At 39.3% G+C, this 20,339-nt stretch overlaps 1 protein-coding gene across 1 annotated transcript; it reads right to left on the reverse strand.

The window, feature by feature from the left end:
- Positions 1-849: 849 nt before the first annotated feature.
- On the reverse strand, positions 850-20,315 carry DNAJC25 (DnaJ heat shock protein family (Hsp40) member C25). The gene is made up of 4 exons (XM_003810864.6): positions 19,866-20,315; positions 7,139-7,291; positions 4,482-4,952; positions 850-1,293 (listed from the first exon to the last, which is right to left on the reverse strand). Exons 1-4 carry the CDS (start codon positions 20,199-20,201, stop codon positions 1,171-1,173), a joined length of 1,083 nt encoding a protein of 360 aa, XP_003810912.3. The 5' UTR covers positions 20,202-20,315; the 3' UTR covers positions 850-1,170.
- Positions 20,316-20,339: the final 24 nt, after the last annotated feature.

The raw sequence follows: 20,339 nt of genomic DNA on the forward strand, positions 1-20,339 counted from the left end.
CAATTTTAATTTTTCACTTAAAACGTCATATCAACAAACTTGTGATATATTGTAACCATTTTAATAATATGAAGCAATGGGATAAATCCTTTAACAGGGATACTGATTTACTACCGTGAATATGTACCGACACTTTGGTGCAGTATCATGCCTGATTCAGTCAAATAATGTGTTATTTACTTGCACTGCCACACATGTGAAAACACTTACATCTCATTGGTTGACAGAAGAGCACACAGCCATGTACCTCGTTTCTGGTTTAAATGCATAGAAATGTTCTCATGTACAATGGATTTTTCACCACTCAAGGACTTCATAATAGATGAACAACTTTTCAATACACTATTTCTGCCTTGCTATTTTTTTTTTAAGTGAAGAGAGAGGGGAAAAAACCAATACTGTGGTACAAAAGACCTTTTTACAAGGTCCTTTCTGGAGAAATGTTGAGAATACAGTTATAGTCCTATAATAAGACTATAATCAAGATCATCCTACAAGGACGTGAGGGTAGACTCACTCTCCTGGAGAGTTTCTGATCTTATTAAGACTATTATATTTGACTGGCTTTAAAAACAAAGAATATTATAATGAATAGAGGGGAGAAATTCTAGCAGAAGACTTTCCTAGAGAGGTTATTTTGAACGTATTTCAATCCTATAATGACTGTAATGAAAACGACATGTTAGGTCACTCTACTGCAGAAGTTTGTGTCCAGAAACACACTCATGATAATATAATTAATGCTGTTTTTGGTGTTTTGTGAAAATACAGAGGCCATGAAAGCAGAAAAATGTAGCACTATTACAAACAGTAAGGAAACATTCTCAAAGAATAAACACATAACACGTAAAATTTTTAAATGGTATCTAATAAATTGTCATGTCAAATCTTTTAACTAAACATATAAAAATTTTAAATGGCAACTAATAAATCTTCATGTGAAATCTTTTAACAAAATCCACAAATAGATTATAAAAATTGAACAATCATAAATGTCTTATGTATAAAGTTTTAAGGGAAGGTTTAAATTTCGACATTATTCTGTTTAATCAAATACTTGAGGAATTTTAGTTACTGCTGAGCAGCAGTCAATTGATACATTTCTAAAATAATTCAGTTATGAAAATAATACCACAATTAAGGTTTGGCATAGTAGCATTCCATCAATCTTCAGTCATCCACAAATGTTAACCGCCCAGGCCCTTCATTCTTCATCCATCTCCTGTATCTCTTCCATCTGGGGTCATTTGCCAACTTTTTCTTTAATTCTTCCTCTTGTTCTTGCTTGTAGACCTGTAAGTATAAATAACTAGATGACTTCACAATCCAAAGAGGAACATTTGCCATTAGCTTTATGGCATATTTACATTTTTCTAACATAATGTTAGGTAAAAAGTTTCCAGTGAATGTATTGATAACCATTCACCTAAAATACTAAACAATTAAGCATTTTATTTATTTATTTATTTATTTGCAATTAACCGTTTTAACATTCAGTGTTAAACATGAAAGAACAACCTGTATAAGAACTAGTAATTTTGTGGCCGGGCGTGGTGGCTCACACCTGTAATCCCAGCACATTGGGAGGCCAAGGCAGGTGGATCACCTGAGGTCAGGAGTTCAAAACCAGCCTGGCCAACATGGTGAAACCCCCGTCTCTACTAAAAAAAAATAGAAAAAATTAGCCGGGCGTGGTGGCACATGCCTATAATCCCAGCTACTTGGGAGGCTGAGGCAGGAGAACTGCTTGAACCTGGGAGGCGGAGGTTGCAGTGAGCTGAGATCATGCCATTGCACTCCAGCCTGGGCAACAAGAGTGAAACTCCATCTCAAATTAAAAAAAAAAAGAACTAGTACTTTTTTTTTTTTTTTTTTTTTTGAGACAGGGTCTCTCTTGGTTGCCTAGACTGGAGTGCAGTGGTGCAATCTCAGCTCACTGCAATCTCTGCCTCCTGGGTTCAAGCAATTCTCCTGCCTCAGCCTCCCTAGCTGGGCCTACAGGAGCATGCCACCACGCCCGGCTAATTTTTTTGTATTTTTTTTTTTTAGGACAGATGGGGTTTCACCATGTTGGCCAGGCTGGTCTCAAACTCCTGGCCTCAAGTGATCCACCTACCTCAGCCTCCCAAAGTGTTGGGATTACAGGCGTGAGCCACTGCACCCTGCCTAGAACTAGTAATTTTTTGTCACTGATTTCTGTAACCTAGGAATACATTCTTTTCCTCAATGAAAATTGACTGAGTTTAAAGGGCTTAACATTTCCTCTCTACAACTAATGTCTAATATTAAAGAATCAAAACTTTATTTTTTTAATATAGTCCTTTGTAAATTTAACTGATGACTTTCAGATTTGGTGATCTTAACCAAGGAACAAAATGACCTTACATACATGTTTATCTCCAAACTGAACTTACACCTACGTTCATCTAATTATGAATTTTTCATTTTTTTAAATTAAAGTTTCCAAAGAAGGTTAAATAAACCACAGAGTTAAAACTTGTGAGAACACAGAACATCTGCATTTATGCAACTTTTTTTTTTTTTTGAGATGGGGTCTCATTCTGTCATCCAGGCTGGAATACAGTGGCACAATCTTGGCTTACTGTAACCTCCGAGTAGCTAGGACCACAGGCACCACCAAGCCCAGTTAATTTTTTGTATTTTCTTGGTAGAGACAGGGTTTCGCCATGTTGCCCAGGCTGGTCTCGAACTCTTGAGCTCAAGCAATCTGCCTGCCTGGGCCTCCCAAAGTGCTGGGATTACAGGCATGAGCCACCGCACCCAGCCTGCAATTCTGTAACTTTTAATGCTGTCAACTAAAGCAAAATGAACAAGCTGTCTTAGCCAGTTTCACAGCCACATCAAATTTTGGAAAGAAATTATTTTACTTCCAAATATTAGGAAGTAAAGACTAAGACAACTTCATACGATAACATATAATTCACCCCACAATAGCACCCTAAGAAAGACACAGTTTTGCAGATTGAGCTGCTTTACCTTCTTAAAAAAGAAAACTTTTAAACTTTTAACCTACTTAAAAGAACAAGCTTTTCAAATAGTTTAGGAGCTAACTGGCTAACTGGTATGCTGTAACTAAATAACATTTTTTTTTTTTTTTTTTGAGATAGAGTCTCACTCTGTTGCTCAGGCCAGAGTGCAGTGGTACAATCTTGGCTCACTGCAACCTCTGCCTCCCTGGTTCAAGTGATTCTCCTGCCTCAGCCTCCCGAGTAGCTAGGATTACATGCATGCACCACCACGCCCAGCTAATTTTTTTGTATTTTGAGACAGGGTTTCACTATGTTGGCCAGGCTGGTCTTGAACTCCTGACCTCAAGTGATCCACCTGCCTCAACCTCCCAAAATGCTGGGATTACAAGTGTGAGCCACCACACCCAGCCCTAAATAACACTTTTATTTTATTTATGAACAGGTATACTTGGTAAAACATCGGGCAATTCACAGTAAGTTAATTTACATAAATATAATTCAGACCAAAACTTTAATTTCAGTGAAATCTATTTAGGACATCACGTACAAAATGAAATGACTACGAAACTAAAAAAACTAATGTATCTCAGACTTCTTAAGCAGGTTTTGGCTGGGTGCAGTGGCTGATGCCTGTAATCCCAGCACTCTAGGAGGCCAAGGTGGGCAGATTGCTTGAGCTCAGGAGTTTGAGACCATCCTAGACAACATGGCAAAACCCCAACACTATATGATAAAAATAAGAAAGAAAACAAAAAGGTTTCACTGTGCTCTATTCTTATATTTAACATAATAGCCAATGAATTTTATCCTGAATCTAAAAGTGTCATTATGATAATGAGACTGCTAATCCCTTTAACATGATGGCTAGGTAGCGGATCACCTCGAAGTAATTTTTGTAGGTGACAACTGTAGCATAAAGCATTTATTAAAATGCCCGAAAGTTTAGAGGCATTACAGTAATTCGATTTAATTTAAAAGTAAAACAAAAGTAACTTTCTATAGATGTCAGTTATTACGCAGAATATCTTGTGCTCAATTATTTTGAAATGAAGTCATCTCAACAAAATTTCCACCTCTTACTCTGTTTTTTTTTTTTTTTTTTTTTTTTTTTTTTTAAGTCTCTGTGGCTAGGTTTACAGGATTGGAAGAAAACTTGGGAAGGGCCAAATTTTAGTGCAGTTACCCAAAAGTTGTTGTAACACCCTTGCAAACATGCATATCATTCCAATGCAGTTTAACATTTTTAAAACGTTTTCAGAATTTGTCGATTAAAGTATTTGAAGTTCATCCTCTAAAAAGAGAAATTACAGGTTAAAAACCCACCGTCTCACTACCAAATAGAGTCCTACTTTCAATAAAAGATCTTTACTAATTGTTTAACTCTACGATTTCAGAAATGTGAGCACACTTCTGTGATCCCTCATTATAATACACCTGATTTTAACTTGATCAGGTGGATGACACTTAAATCACAGCAGGGTGACTACTCACCTCATAATTCTCCTTGATCCAGAGCTCTCGTTTAAGAAAAGTTTCTTTCTGATGATCTTCTAGACTATCAAATTGAGACTTTGACATCTTCATAGATTTACGTATAATGTATAATCTCTCTTCCTCTCCATATTCTTTGCCTTTGATGTTAAAATTATAGATCCACCGACAATACCAAACTATATATGAGCATAGGTGAAAAGGAGCTAAGATAATTTGAAACAGGAGAAGATCACAGATTTGGGGTTTCTGATAGCCCCCCTTTATATCTATTTTACTTTTTATAATGTTCTTTATGATGTTCTCCTCCTCGTCACGAATTTCTTCTTTGGACTTTTTGTTTTTGCCTTTTTCTTTGGCTTTTTTGAGCAGTCCCTGCTGCTTGGCAATCTCTGTAGCTTGGATACGGTACTTGGGCACTGTGGCTAGGTAGCTGATTGCCTTATTGTAGCTATTCCACCAGCTGAAAAACTAGAATAATTAACAGAGAACAATGAGTCATTTTCATTACCCAAATTCATCTAAATTAAAGGAATGATAGAGTCTCGGTGAATACCATCTCCCAAGAAACCATTACAATTAAAAATAGGGATCTCAAAGATCCTACTTTGTAAGTAAAAGATACAACTGAACGAAGCCCATGCGTACACAGGATCTGAAGGCTGGATAAGTAAGGTAAACTCTGAGCTGAGCCAAAAATCACTGCTGCAGTCAGTGACCCAAGGTCAAAGGCTAATCAATGTATCATACCACACCCGTGGTTCGTATCTTTACCATTTGGCTCTTCCCTAGATCACTTTAAAAAATTGTTTTTCTTTTTTTTTAAACAGCAACCTACTTACTAGAGAAAGAGTTAAATGGCAAAATCTAGCTGGTGAGGAATTTGTTTAAAAAACTCATAGTGTATAGACTCAGGCAACTATATTCATTCCCATCTCTTTTCCTAAGCCATCTGCAGTGGCACTCATCCTATTCTGCTGGGAGACTCAAATATGGTTGAACTCTACCTATTTGGACAGGAGAACATTAACTTACTTCATAAATGTATTCAACCATAAAGCATTTGTCAGAAAATGCCCTGCTCCTCACATAGTACCTCCATAAACTTCAGCTCCTGATTAACTGAATGAATATAGCAGACATACAAATAATACCCTGCAATAGTAGCAATCTATTAAGAATATTTTTTAAAAAGTTACTACAGTATTACATTGTTTAAAACAAAAAAGTAAAATTATCCCTGCTCTCCCCTTTGAAAGGGTAAATCGTTCTACAAATGCTGACACATTTTAAACATACCACCTTAGTTTCCAATATAGTTTTTATTCATAAAAATTAAATGTTGGCCAAGTGCAGGGGCTCATGCCTGTCATCCCAGCACTTTGAGAGGCTGCGGTGAGTGGATTGCTTGAGCCCAGGAGCTCGAGATCAGCCTGGGCAACACGGCAAAACCGTGTCTCTACCAAAAAAAAAAAAAAAATACAAAAATTAGCCAGGTATGGTGGCACATGCCTGTAGTCCCAGCTATGCAGGAGGCTGAGGTGGGAGGATCGCCTGAGCCCAAGAAGTCAAGGCTACAATGAGTCATGATCACTCCACTGCACTCCAGTCTGGGTGACAGAGTGAGACTCCATCTCTAAAAAAAAAAAACACTGAATCGTTTCTGGGAATGAAACTGGAGAAGTAATTTTCAAACAAGCAGATTGCTTCATTCTAGTCATTTGACTTGTTCATTTCCTTTAAAGGAGCATGTGATAGGAATGGCTAGTTTAATAACAGGGAAAACTTATTTCAGGCAGAAGTTAAATTTTTGTGATACTTTACAACATAAAAAGTCCCTGGCCGGGCACAGTGGCTCACGCCTGTAATTCCAGCACTTTGGAAGGCCAAGGCAGGAGGATCACGAGGTCAGGAGTTCGAGACCATCCTGGCCAACATGGTGAAACCCCATCTCTACTAAAATACAAAAAGGTAGCCGGGTGTGGTGGTGCGCGCCTGTAGTCCCAGCTACTCAGGAGGCTGAGGCAGGGGAATCGCTTGAACCCAGGAGGCGGAGGTTGCAGTGAGCCGAAATTGTGCCACTGCACTCCAGCCTGGCAACAGAACGAGACTCTGTCTCAAAACAAAAACAAAAACAAAAAGTTCCTATGCCTCTTTTAATCTATTTCAATGGTTTTCAACCTGAGCAGAAGCACCCTTAAAGGGGCACACAGAAATGCGTGGGACATCTCTGATTGTTACAATAATGATGGCAAGCACTACTGGCATTTGGTGACTGGTGCCAGGACTTGTTAGGCCAGGTTAAGGAATTCAGATTTCTCCCAAGTTTAATGGTAAGTCATTGAAAAGTCCTACAGAGGTAAATGATATGAATTAGCTGACGTTCACTCTAGCTATTATGTAGAAAATACTCCAGAGGGAACAATGAAAAAGGGTCTGGATTTTTGAGGGGTTGTTTTGTAGTAGTAATGACATTCTTCAACAATTTCTTAGATTTGCCACTGACAAAGATTCCAACATTGCCAATGAATAAAACAGATCTCAACTAGAAGTAAAATTTTACAAGAAGATACTCGCAGTTAGGTTTTAATGACTAGCACTAGGCAACGTGCACTCAATGCACATAAATATCGATAAAAATATCCACTGATACATACCTGAAACACCGAAATAGCACACACGCTGACCAAAATCACGACTCTAACATCCACCTTAGGGGCCAAGCGCCTGCTATAGTAGTGGTAGTAATGGCTGTAGTACTCTTCTGGATGATCCAGCATGTAATCATAATCTTTTCGTGTTTCTTCATCCTGTAAAATGACAAGATATCCAACTTCATAGGACAGTCCATTAAATGGCCTTAGTTTATAATCTGTTAAATCACATATAGAATTTTATAATTATATAAGGTTAATCTGAGTAAAAATACTGAAATTGTCAAAATCAAAAAATTTCCCATTGCTCTTCAAAGCCATGTAAATTTCCAGAACTTCAATGTTAGATATAAAAGCATAACAAATATACTTCTCTAAGTTCTTGAGTATTGTTAGTCCTCCTGGAAAAATAAAAACACTTTAATAACAATTAACCATTCAGCCTTTTTAGCTGATGCTTGGTGCTAATAAAAGCCTGTTCACAACTACTCTTAACTGTTGATTTTTTTTTTAATGCTTATTTCTTGTATATATTCACAATCACGTCCCAGCCTTGTATAGATAGTTTTCTGCTAAAAGCAAACAGTAGGTGAAGCCAGTCTGTGCCTACAAAACTGAATTATGCCCATCCCAAAGAAACACTGAGACACCCATGCAGCCCAACGGTCAAAGTCTAGCTTTGTGACCTTAGATAAAATATTTAGCCTCTCTGAGCCTCCTCCTTCTTCATTCACAAAAAGAGCTAACAATCCCTGTTGTTGTGAATATCAAATAACAAACATTATACAAAAACATGTTACAAACATGTAGTACTTCATCACTATAATATGTTGTCCAGCCCAGGTCACAAATGAGGTAACATATAGATTTTCCTTACCGATACAAACTCCTTGAAAGAATTATAGCATTCCAAAATGCTGCTCTGTATGTTCACAGATAAAACATTTAAAAAAATATATTCTCTGATTCTAATCAATTTCTAACAGGGATAAATGCAATGTTGTACTGAGCTATGCAGGTTGCAGAGTTATTAAACCAGGTCACGATTTGTTCTTTATCTCACAGGAAACCTATTACATTTTCCAACTTGCCCCATTTTCAAAAAAATTAAAGATAAAAACTATTATAAAATCAAAACAAATTCTTTAATCTCTACATATGAGTATAATAAAAACCATTACAAAAACAAAAGTCTGTTTTGCCAGGTGTGGTGACTCATGCCTGTAATCCCAACACTCTGGAAGGCCAAGGCGGGAGGATTGCTTCAGCCCAGGAGTTTGAGATCAGCCTGGGCAGCATGGTGAGACCTTGTCTTTACAAAAAATAAAAAAAATTGTATTTGCACAGGGCATGGTGGCATGTGCCTATAGTCCCAGCTTCCCAGGATGTTCCCCAGGTGGGAAATCACTTATGTGATCATGCCATCACACTCCAGTCTGGGCAAGACAGCAAAACCCTGTCTCCAAAAAAAAAAGTCTTTTTTTTATCTTAGAGGAATGAATTATTCAACATTTATTAACTGTAGATTCCTAGCTAAAGGCATTTCAAAATCTAAACTTAGTGCCTTGCTACTGCAGACAGATTCTCTGGGGTCTGTTTAGGATCACCTTCTGAGTCCTCCAACATGTAGTTTTTTAGATTTAAAGTAAGAAATTTGTTAATGACTAAATCTTGCTTGTATCCATTAAAATCATTACGTATTTTCTATTAAGAATTTTGGGCCGGGCACAGGTGCTCACTCCTGTAATCCCAGCACTTTGGGAGGCCAAGGCAGGCAGGTAACTTGAGGTCAGGAGTTCGAGACCAGCCTGGCCAACATGGCAAAATCCCATTTCTACTGAAAATACAAAAATTAGCCAGTCATGGTGGCTTGCGCTTATAATCCCAGCTACTCGGGAGGCTGAGGCAAGAGAATCACTTGAACCTGGGAGGTGGAGGTTGCAGTGAGCCGAGATTGTACCACTGCACTCCAGCCTGGGCGACAGAGCGAGACTCTGTCTCCAAAAAAAAAAAAAAATTTTGAATTTGTGTGAGATCATTCTCAGTAAGTTCTCCTATATTCATTACATTCAAACAATTTCTTACCTCTCACCAGTATATGAAACGATGTAAACTAGTAGCTAGCTTAATTAGATATGAATATATTTATATGGAGGGCCAATATGAAAACTCTCAGTTATACAACGAGGTATGAGCTCAAGCTAGTATTATTTTCAGATTCACTCCTTGTATGTTCTCTTCAGTCAAAAAGGATTTTCTTGTGGCAGCTGCTATATGCCTCAACTGTCAATCCGTGACTCATTCTTTAAGTCATCATCCTATTCCAGAGCTTCTAACCTAGAAAGGGTAAACCTATATAAGGGTCACACAGACAGCGCTGAAGACTAAAGCCTGTGTCTCTTCATGTGTCTCCTTTTGAGTACCTCAAGAAATCATCTGAGAATTTTCCCATTCTCCCTCTGCTTTTTGGGCTAATTTTATAGAAATGCCGTTTTGGCGCCTTAAATCCTTGACTTTAACTCGGCATCCCAATCATGACAGATGCCTTTTGAAATGTATTTCTTCAAGTACAATTCTTCTTGCTACAACTAGATTACATGTAGCTTTTAAACGAAATGCCACACTGAGATCAGACTCCTATGAGCCTCATTGTCTCTGCGCAGCCCTTTGCCCCGGCTGTCTGCACTCCTCCTGGTTGAAGTATATGGAGTAAGGTCTTGGAGTGTCGTTGAAATCTGGTAAGCGGACATCATGTGTCCAATGACTATCTTCTCTTTTTGTTCTCTTATCTCTGTTCTACAGAACGTAGATATCATCCCTCTTCAAACATTTCACTCAGATCTTTCACCAGGGTCACCATTTTCTCACTGGTTTCTAGATTATTGACTTTACCAAGTCCTGAACTCCTTTAACACAATGGTCAACTAATGCTCCAACACAAGCAACTCCAAAATTTATACCTTGTGTCTGGCCTCTCTACTGCAAGCAGAGCCTGTGCAATCTGTTCAAGGTCCCCTAATGGAGTCCTCAAACTACCAAATTCCTGCAAGACATCTCAGGGTCAAGTCTGACTTCTCTTTGGATGGTGTTCTTTTCTTTAGGGTCACCACAAATTTATGACCCTGTTTTGGCCATGATTAGACTAAAAAGTTGGCCACTTCCTCGTTACAGCATTTATTCAATTTATTTTATCTCCATTCTAGGGCTTAAAGCTTTCTCTCCAAAATGAAGAAAATGATCAGTTTTCATGCATACTGATGATGATCAGTGAGGCATGCATATACTTTAGAATCAAGAGCAGCACAAATAGGTAAAACTTAGGAGTTCTCAACAGCCTAAGTCAAAATTCTGCTCTTTAGTAACCTACAAAGTTTAGAATCAACTAGTAAGAACAAGAGGATACCAAGAATATTAGCAAAGAAAAGGCATAATAAGAAGGACCATCCTTCTGGGACTCAAGTAGAAAGCTAAGGTACATTCTTATTTTTTTCGTACTCATCTTGAACTAAGGTAGCCACACAATTTTTTTTTTTTTTTAATCTCCAGTGCTTTCCCATGGCCAAAGTTAAAATTTCCTTTGCATGCCACCAGGCCTTCACAACTGGTCCAAACTTACCTACCTAGCAACATCCCTTATCAGTTTCCCCTCTTTTACCCATAGCAAACATTCAGACAGCAATTTCTGGAATTTGGTGTGTTATTCCAACACAATGTTCCTTTTCATACCTATGTCTTCAAACGTCTATTTCTCTCTAATTTGAACCTCATGAGTCCTATTAATCCTTTAGAATGTAAACATTACTGCCCCAGACAGTCGGATCGTTCTTATTACACTTGGTACCTATTTATTATAGCACTTATCACATTGTAATCATCAGTTTTTTCTTTTCTTAGAATGAGAATTTCTGGAAAGTAGGTAGGGTAACTCCAAGGCCTAGTACAGTGCCTGGCATTCAGTAAACATTATTTCAAAAACGAGTGAACTTTTGTGAAGGCTCTTCCTTGCAATATGCATCTCTCCACTACATAGGTCTCCATCTCACCAGCAAGGCTGGATGGGTGGCGATGTCATAAAAACTTCAGTTTGGCAGAAGTGACTGCTTGAATTCATAGTTTATGAAAATAGGCTACTGTGGCTAACATAGCTTAAACCTTAAAACAGTTTAATATCTTACCTTTCAATAAGGTAGTACTTTTTCTTTCAGCAATTTTGTGGATCTTAAGGTCCCAGGGTCTGGAGATTCCAACTTCTTTCCAAAACCAAAACCTTTATACTTGTTTCTTCCTCCTGTCTGTCCTGAGCCTTGACAAGCAGGGCAATAAGCTCCTTGTTTCTAATCTCTACAGGAATAACTGTGGTGCTTCTGCTGGTGTCCATTCCACTCCCAATCCTCTTGGGCATATGCAGGAGGACTGGAACATAACCACCAATATCTAGATCAAAAGTGAACAAGAGGAAACCCACAAGCAAAGAAAGTACTGAATCCTTCCTTCTCTTAAAGGGTCATCCCCCCTCCCCAGAGGCAAAAATATATTATGTTCCTGCCCTTGAAGGAAATCATGAATTGTTTGATCTCAGTACATAAATTGTAATAATTTGATATTGCAGCTAGTTTTACATTTAAAACTTTCTATTACACAGAGTATAAAAACCATCTTTGGGGTGGTGAAGGTCAGGAATCAATGATATATGAAAATGTATTACTGTATTCACTCAATATATATTAATCTTACTATTTTTTTTAAATCCACACACACACACCCATACACACACACACACACAAATGATCCTTCAAAAAAAAAAAAACAACCTCTGGTCTAAATTTTTTTCCAGGCCATTATATCCTATAAAAGAGGGAGAAAATTAACTGCTACCCATTTCATTTTTTTCTTGTTTCCTGCCCACTAGTCACTAGTGCAACTTATCTTCTTCTCTATCTTCTCTTCTCATTCTGCACATAGTCTCAAAAACTTCCATGATTTGGAATATTACCTACATACTAGTAATGCTTGTAACTGTTTTTCTTGCCTCCTCCTATTCTCAACTATGTCCTGAACATTTTCTAAATGCAACATAAATATCTCAAACTCAACATGCTCAAAAACTAATCTATCCCTCTGTGTATCAGTTAATACTATCAGCATCTACTTGGTCACTTGAGCTTTTAAAAACTTCAGTTGTTTTCATTTCAAAAATGGTGATGCAGGGCATTAGGCCTTGTATTGAGCACAAAAAGAGAATAAAAGACAAGACAGGTCCGTGGCCTCAAGAACCCTCCATCTAGAAGAAGAATCTAGCAAGCAAGAAAAGCACAACTGAGTGTGCTAAGGAACAAGAGGCTGACTCTGTCTAAAAACACTAGCAATGGGATTCACAGCGGAAGGGAAATGGGGGCTGGATCTCGGAAACAAGTAAGGTATAATGAAACTTGTTTCAGGCAAAGGAAACAGCAAGTGTTAAGGGTATAAAAGTATCAAAAAATATCATGGATTCAGGGAAGCTTGAGCATTGGGGAAATTTAGGAAGAAACGAGTAGTAAATATAGCTAGGAAGGCAAGTTTGGATAAGAACTGTTGAGGATCTTGTATGCTGCACCAAAGAGTTAGGATGTTATCAACTGTGCTATTCAAAAACAAAAATGTTTCCAAGTATGAGAACAATAGCATTATGTAGAAGTATGTATTTCTGAAAGACAATTCTGGCAGTATTGCAAAAAGTCGAATGAGGGAGAAACAGATTTTAGCAGCTAAGAAAAAGAATAGGACTTGGTAAGTAAAGGGGTACACAAGAATCAAAGGAGATGTTGAACATGATACCAAAGTTTTTAATCAGAGTTACTACGTAGACAATGTTACTCACTAAGATAATGAATACAGGAAAAAAAACAGCAAGTTTGGAGAAGATGCAAGGAAAACTTGTGGAAGATTTTGAACTAGGAAGAAAAAAAATTACTAGCTATCCTTTCAATTTCTGGAGCCTCAAGGATTATCTATTCCTGCAGAGGAGTGCACCTTTGTCTTTGACTAACCTATTTTAACTCTAGAGACAGAAGTAACTTGTAGAAAACTGGAAATAATGCAAATGACTCCTATTCACAGAAAGACAAATTATGTCCGTGGAATGCAACACATTATTGCTTGGTAGGTATTTTCCAGTTTTACAGGCATTTCAGCATTCCCTATCTGATTAAAAATGTTGGCACTTTTTCTCTTTCAACTAGTTTTAGTATCTTACTGGTTCCCTCATTGATTAATATGTTAAATAAAATCTCTGACACATGTTCATTCTGTATTTGTGAGAGTCATAATTATATCTTCTTTTGAAGTTTATGCTTTCACAAAGATAAGATTGATTTCAGACATGTTTAATTGCGGGTACCTGTGCTACAGAGGAGAGGCAGCTGAAAATATGAGCCTGGAGAACATGCAGGTTTTAGAGCTGTCAGCTTAAAAGCAGTGGCTTAGGTCAAGGATACAGTTGAGTTTCATCAGGAAGAGCTTAGAAAAGAAAAAAGAAAAGAGTACACAAAGGAGAACTCAACAGAATAGCAATGCTTAAGGGGTAGGTAGTAGAAAAGATGATAAAGACTGAAAAGAAATGGCGAGGACAGGAGAAACAGACAAAGATCACGTCAAGGAAGTCAGGGAAGAACACCTTAAAGAACGAAATGGTCAACAATATCACATGACACAAAGTTCCAGGAGGAGGAAGAAATGAAGAGCAGTCAATCTGATCAGATCTGGCGAGCAGAGTGTCACTGTTCACCTCAACAAGAACAGTTCCAACACATGTGCTGCTGCACACGCCAGTCTATGATAGCTTGAATGAAAGGGAGATGAGAAAGTAAAGACAGTGAACACCAAAGAAAGGAAAAAATGTAAGTGTAGTTTTAAAGGAAGCAAAATGAAGCGAAAGGAGTGGGAAATGAACCAAGTAGGAGATTTTCAAGTTGCCAAAGAGGAATGACAGAAGAAGATTCCAGAAGAAGAATGACAGAAGAGGGATTCCAGAAGAAGACAGTGTAAGTAAAATGAGTTCAGTCAAGAATACCTTTTTGCCCTCCCCAAACCATTCTCAAAATTGCTCCCAGAGTTTTCTTCCTAAAACAAACATAAGATTGTGTCATTTCTCCACTTTAAAACTTCTGGTAACTATTCAATACATAAAGTTCCGATTCCTGAACACAACTTAAGGGGTCCTTCATCATCTGATCCCAAACTATGTTCCAGTATCCTGCAACATTCTCCCTCCCACGGCACCTCGCAGGCTCCCAACCTAGAAATAGCAGATCCCCTAAAGTCTATGAAAAACAGTAAGGGTCTTTGCACTCCTGTGAATATCTCAAAATGTTCCATTTACCTACGATAAATCTGTACAAGCTAAATTAAAATGTCTAGTACTCAGTGTCTGGCTAGTATTATATCAAGTCAGTAGTTTTCAGGTTGATTAAGAACTCTGATTGGTTGTTGATTACATCATGTCAGCCAGTCATGGCACCAGGATCAAACACAGCTAGTATATAATCACCCTTGGCCATAAGTAGGGAGTAACCACTGAAATTAAGGAACCAGTAAAAACTAACATTTACGGGTTCACAGCAGAAATAGTAAATGTGGTACATACACTACCACATCATTTTTCCAGGGCCGTGGGAAACATTACTATCAAATATGTTACTCTTTCCCACTAAACCCAGAAAAGGTCTCAAAACTCTTAAAAGGTAAGAGTTTTGTTCCAGGTAATCATGACCAATCAGGATTGGCATATGAAATGGAAACTATATGCCATCTGTGGACTATAAATTAACTTAATTTGGTTGTTTATCAGCATCACACCTATAATAGAAATTTATATAATTTTAGGGTTCGGTGCATGTGCCAGTAATCGCAGCTATTTGGGAGACTGAGGCAGGAGGACTGCTTGAGCATAGGATTTCAAGACCAGCCTGGGCAACACAGTGAGACCCTGTCTCAAAAAAGAAAGCAATTTATATAATTTTTAAATATTTTTATGATTATTCGATTACTATGAATGACTGATTAAATACAATCTGGGAAATGTTGAAAAAGAATAGTAATACATGCAGTTCATTTTTTCCCCAAAGCAGAGTCCCTGGGACAAATACGATAAAACTGATCCTTGGTGGAGAAAATGCTCATTACTATAATACCTCATGAAACTACATCTCATTCCCGGAACAAGCCTTGCACACTCATGACTCTATGTTTCTGTTGATCAAGTTTCCCCTCTACCAGAAATGTCCTTTCACCATCAACCTTGGTGACTTCGTTCCTGATCAACTCAAAGGGTACATTCTTCTCTAATCCAAGAAGACATAATCACTTCCTCTCAGCACAGCAATATAATCTGCACAGACTTGTATTATATAACTTATATAATAACTGAACAGTAAGTATCTGTCTCCCTTGTTATTAAAAACTTTAAGTCAGAAACTGTGTCTTTTCCTTTGTTATGGTCTCCTCCAAGCCCCTATGTCAGTCCCAGTTAAAGAAGGGGTTGAGTAAGAGAATATAAGGAACGAACAATAAACAGAAACGTAACAGGGCAGGGAGTTCAGAATCGTTTTTTGCTAAATTCTTCCTAAATGCTAAAGCCCTGCCACATCAGACTGGTAAAAGGAAACTGAAGTGTTGTTGTAATGCTTCCCTTCCAAGACAAGTCTGGAGTAGAATGACCTCTCTACACATCCTTTCAACTTATCAAATAGCCTTCACCTTCATGCCAGAAATATTCCCAAGACCTTTTCTAGGCTCTTTTCTTGTGATCCTGCAAAATGCCATCAAATTCTACGCTTTTGCATTTTTTACCAATCATAGTTTTTCTAAGTGCATCCTTTCAAGTTGTTCTCTCATCTGCTTATTTCTATGCCATTTCTCATATTTCATGTATTATCCAATTTTTATCTACATTCAAAAATTATCACTCACTTAAAAACCCTCAGAACATTAAAAGTAGAAGTGCAATTTTTCTCTCATGCAGGAATTTTTCACTCATAACCGTCCAATTTACTTATCTATACCACTCTTTAAAACTGCAATTAATTTGAGTGAAATGGCAGAGGGCGTTGCACATACCAATGTCAAAATGCCAGAAATCCACTTTCCATTTCCATTCTATCTGAATGTCTCCAGATACGAGTTTTTATAACATTAATGCTCTGATGTGCCAGACACTGTGCTAGGTGCTATGGATATACGCACAAAAAATGAGGAGCATGGTTTAGTAGGAAAGAGAGACCTACTCAGTACTTAAATGCAGTGTGATAAGTGCTATAGCCACTTTAAAAACATGTAAGTGGGACCAGATTATTCTACCTCATGAGATCCAATGTTGACACAGAGGGTAAGTGTCCACTTGTTTAACTTCCAAAGTCCATAAACTCCCTAAATCCCCAAAAGTCAAACACACTAAATACTACGGCATGGTCTTAGTTTATAAAGCAGTGTGTGAAATCATAATGGTTTGAAGTTTTGCTGAGATCTGGAACTGTAATTTATTTGGGAATCTGAACTAAGCATGACTTGGTGAAAGCATGAGGCCAGTGCCTTTGCCTTCCATTATTACCCACACTTCTGTTTTTTTGGTTTTCCTCCATTTCTCCATGCACAGGTAAAATCTTTTTGCTAAAATAGTGATGATCAAATGTCATATCTTCTTGTCTTACCAACTGTATTTAAGTCATGTTAGTGTACTTATTTTTTAACAACCACCACCTAAAAAAAAAACAAAACCTCCTCAAAAGGGCATTTATTTGACCAAAACCACCTCAGAATCATAAATCCACTGATGTTTTACATAATTATAGTTTCCATTTTGGTGATGTATTTATTATCAACATTCAGAGATAGGCTTCTGCATCCCGTTTTTATTCCAGAGCCACTGGAACTCAGCTTCTCCCACTATTCTATCTGACCTGCTCTTAGCAAACGCCACCTGGACCTTTTATCCTTCACAAACCCTTTTTACAGCCGGAGGATACAATCCAAACAAACAGCCATTACATCTCCATTGCCTCAACGGATAATGTGCAAGGCTGAAGCCCTCCAAATTGGATGACCTCAGTTCATTAAAACCTTGCATTACCCAGAAAACATATTCTTTGGCAACTTCCTCACAATTCTCCGTTATGACAGAAATTAAAGCAGACCACCCTGTAATAATTGTTCCCACACACAGCAAGTCAAAGTCCTTATCCTTATTCCAAGAGAGAGCATCTTCAATGAGGTAAATAGTTCTTGGAGGTGCTCCACTTGGAAGATGAATATATGTTCATCTCCATAAATTTAAAATGCAAGTTTTCAAAGAGTTCTGCTGGGTCTGATTTTCCAGGGTCCAAAATATCTCCAGACATCCCTTTTGTCTCACAGATAATTTCCACAGTAAGACAGTGGGCGTTCTGGGGGAGCTACAGAACACTCCCCTCATTCCCTCCTCCAGCAGTACAACTCCACTTCCACTCCCCTGTTCCAAGATATTTGTAGCTATCACAAACCCATCAGAGTCAAGAGTACAAGTGTTACCTACTCCAGACATACTGGTCTTTAACTGCCTAAACGTTCCTTGATCTTGAGTGGATCACTTATTTTATCTAGCTTTTCATTAGCTGACAATGAGTGGTAAACTTTAGGGGTAGAAACCTTTAGAGGCAACCATATAGATTCATCAGATCAGTCCCGGGATGGGGGGACTGATAGGTCTCTCCTGGTGGCCCTCCCAGCAGGAATCTCTACAGTCACTATCTCTACCCTCTAATCATGGCACTTGTTTTCAAAGTTCTTACCAACATGCTCACCATTCTCATGCCAAAACTACTCATCTCCACTCCTACAAAGCCCAGCAGAAGGCAAGAGCTGGCAGTGTTTCTGCTGCCCTCTCTTCTGGAAGTTCTCCATCTTCCAGAAGATGGGTTGACACAGAGGGTAAGCATCCACTTGTTTAACTTCCAAAGTCCATAAACTCCCTAAATCCCCAAAAGTCAAACACACTAAATACTATTGCATGGTCTTAGTTTATAAAGCAGTGTGTGAAATCATAATGGGATAACTGATATACAATCCAAATATCACTATCTTTAACCTAATTATCTATATCATCCTAACAACTACTGCATTCCTGACACTCAACCTAAATTCAAGCACCACAACCCTATTACCATCTCGCGCCTGAAACAAATTAACATGATTAACATCCCTAATCCTATCAATTTTACTATCCCTAGTAAATCCCATTATGATTTCACACACTGGTCCAGGGCTCCCTCACGCACCAGCAGGGCTTCTGGCTGACTACAAGGAACAGAAGTTGGAGCTTCATATGCTGAAGTGCCTTGGATGGAGAGTTCTTTCCTATTTTTTCTGGAGTCTTTTTTCCATCACTTTTTACATAATCGGCAACAAAGCCCTTTGGGGCCTCAGCATTTTCCCAGTTCCCCAGCCATCCCTCAGTTAACTGCCAATAAAAATTACAATCTCACTAACGCTAGTGAGAATTTAATGAACTAGGTAAATTAAATTTTACCTAGTTCAATTCACCTAGTTTACCTAGTTCAGGGCCCGCCCCTCCACCACTCATTTTATGACTCCAAATTATCCAAACTGCTCTGGAAGGCATCAATAAAGTTGTTAGCTCCTTGACTATTTTCAGCTCTGGAAAAACAATCTGGAGGAACAATCCAAGGTTAAATTATATCCACTCAAAGTACAATCATTAAAAGCAGGCTACCTGGCAACATAGAAAATTTTGCCTCGGGAAAAAAAAAGGCTAGAAAAGAAATACTTTACAACTACAATCGCTGACGCATTAGTATGATGGGGCCCTTCAAGCAGTAATACCACCATCAAGTACGATTTATACTTCGTGATGTCCTAGATGGTTTGATTTTTTGCAGTAGTAGAAGAAAACAGCATCGGGCTAAATCTCTCATCCCCACAAGACTCAATAAAACCTGTCAAATGAAATACAAATACATATTCACAAAATATTTCCTACTAGAAATTCTCAGAGTTTTGTACCCAAGTCATTAAGCACCTATTTATGGGTCCTATGGAAAGGGGGGCGGTTCGCACACTTATCATTTAATCCCCATAATAACCCTGAGAGGAGGTATCATGGCCTTAATTTTGCATATGAAGAAACAGCTATTTCAACATAATAAGTCACTATCCAAGGTCATACAGGGGTGTCACAGCAAAGACTCACATCCAGCCTTTTGACTGGTGTTCATTGTTCTTCTCAGTGTTTTCTTAGTTCCTTAAACCCAAACTAAGCGTCACCTTTAACACTATTTCCAGAAACCAATTTTCTGTCATATCAAACTGATGCGATCACAGTTGTCACTTGATATTCGAGACTTTCCCTGTTGTGGGCTACCCCAGATCCTACTAATAATGATCACCCTGCTTTTCGAATGTGAAATGCACGTTATTAAAATATTTTCACGAAATCGTAAGATGCCCAAAGTTTTGCATAACAATGTCACAAAAAGGAAGAGGGCAAGGAGGCTAGCTAGCTGTGCCCCCCAAGGCCCCGTGGGGCCGACTCGGCTCTTTCACAGGGCCACGTGGGAAACGTGAGTATCTTAAAGGTCGCGGTGGTGGCTGTGCTCAGTTTCGGAGTCACAGAGGCCCACGCTCCGCGGACCGGGGTCGGAAGGCGCCGTGGGCTTCCCGCGGCCAGTCTTCGAAGCCCCTCCACGCCCGCAGGCCTCACCTTGAGTGTCTCGTAGGCGGTTGCCACCAGCAGGAAAGCCTCCTCGGCGCTCTGCGGCGTCCGCCCGGGGCCCTCGTCGCCGGGCTGGGGCCGGTAGCGGTCGGGGTGGTAGCGCCGGGCCAGCTGGCGGTAGGCCCGCGCGATCTCCGCCTTGCCCGCCGAGCGGCTCACGCCCAGCACCTCGTAGCAGTCCCGCGTGCCGCAGTAGAGCCCCTCCACCAGGGCCCCCGCGGGCCGCACCAGCAGCAGCGCCGGCAGCAGGGGCGCCAGCAGCATCCACCAGCGCCGGCCGGCAGCCCCGGCTCCCCGGCCGGGAGAGAGCAGCGGCGCCCCCATCCCCAGCCTCGCTGGCGGCTCTGCCACCCCAGCGATTCTGCAGCACTCAGCCTCGCGCCCGGATAGTCCCGCCCGGCCCCAGCTACACGTCAGCAGCCGACGCCTCCGCGCAGGCGCACAGGGCGCGGCTACAGCAAC

The sequence above is a fragment of the Pan paniscus genome, chromosome 11 (assembly GCF_029289425.2).
Source record: "Pan paniscus chromosome 11, NHGRI_mPanPan1-v2.0_pri, whole genome shotgun sequence".
Taxonomy (NCBI): domain Eukaryota; kingdom Metazoa; phylum Chordata; class Mammalia; order Primates; family Hominidae; genus Pan; species Pan paniscus.

Bases quoted from the DNA above. Each gene is read 5' to 3' on its own strand.
- DNAJC25 (XM_003810864.6), bottom strand. From the start codon at position 20,201: ATGGGGGCGCCGCTGCTCTCTCCCGGCCGGGGAGCCGGGGCTGCCGGC. The intron at 7,292-19,865 runs GTGAGGCCTGCG...GTCATTTTACAG, and splicing joins CCGCCTACGAGACACTCAAG to GATGAAGAAACACGAAAAGA. The intron at 4,953-7,138 runs GTATGTATCAGT...TAATTATTCTAG, and splicing joins GTGCTATTTCGGTGTTTCAG to TTTTTCAGCTGGTGGAATAG.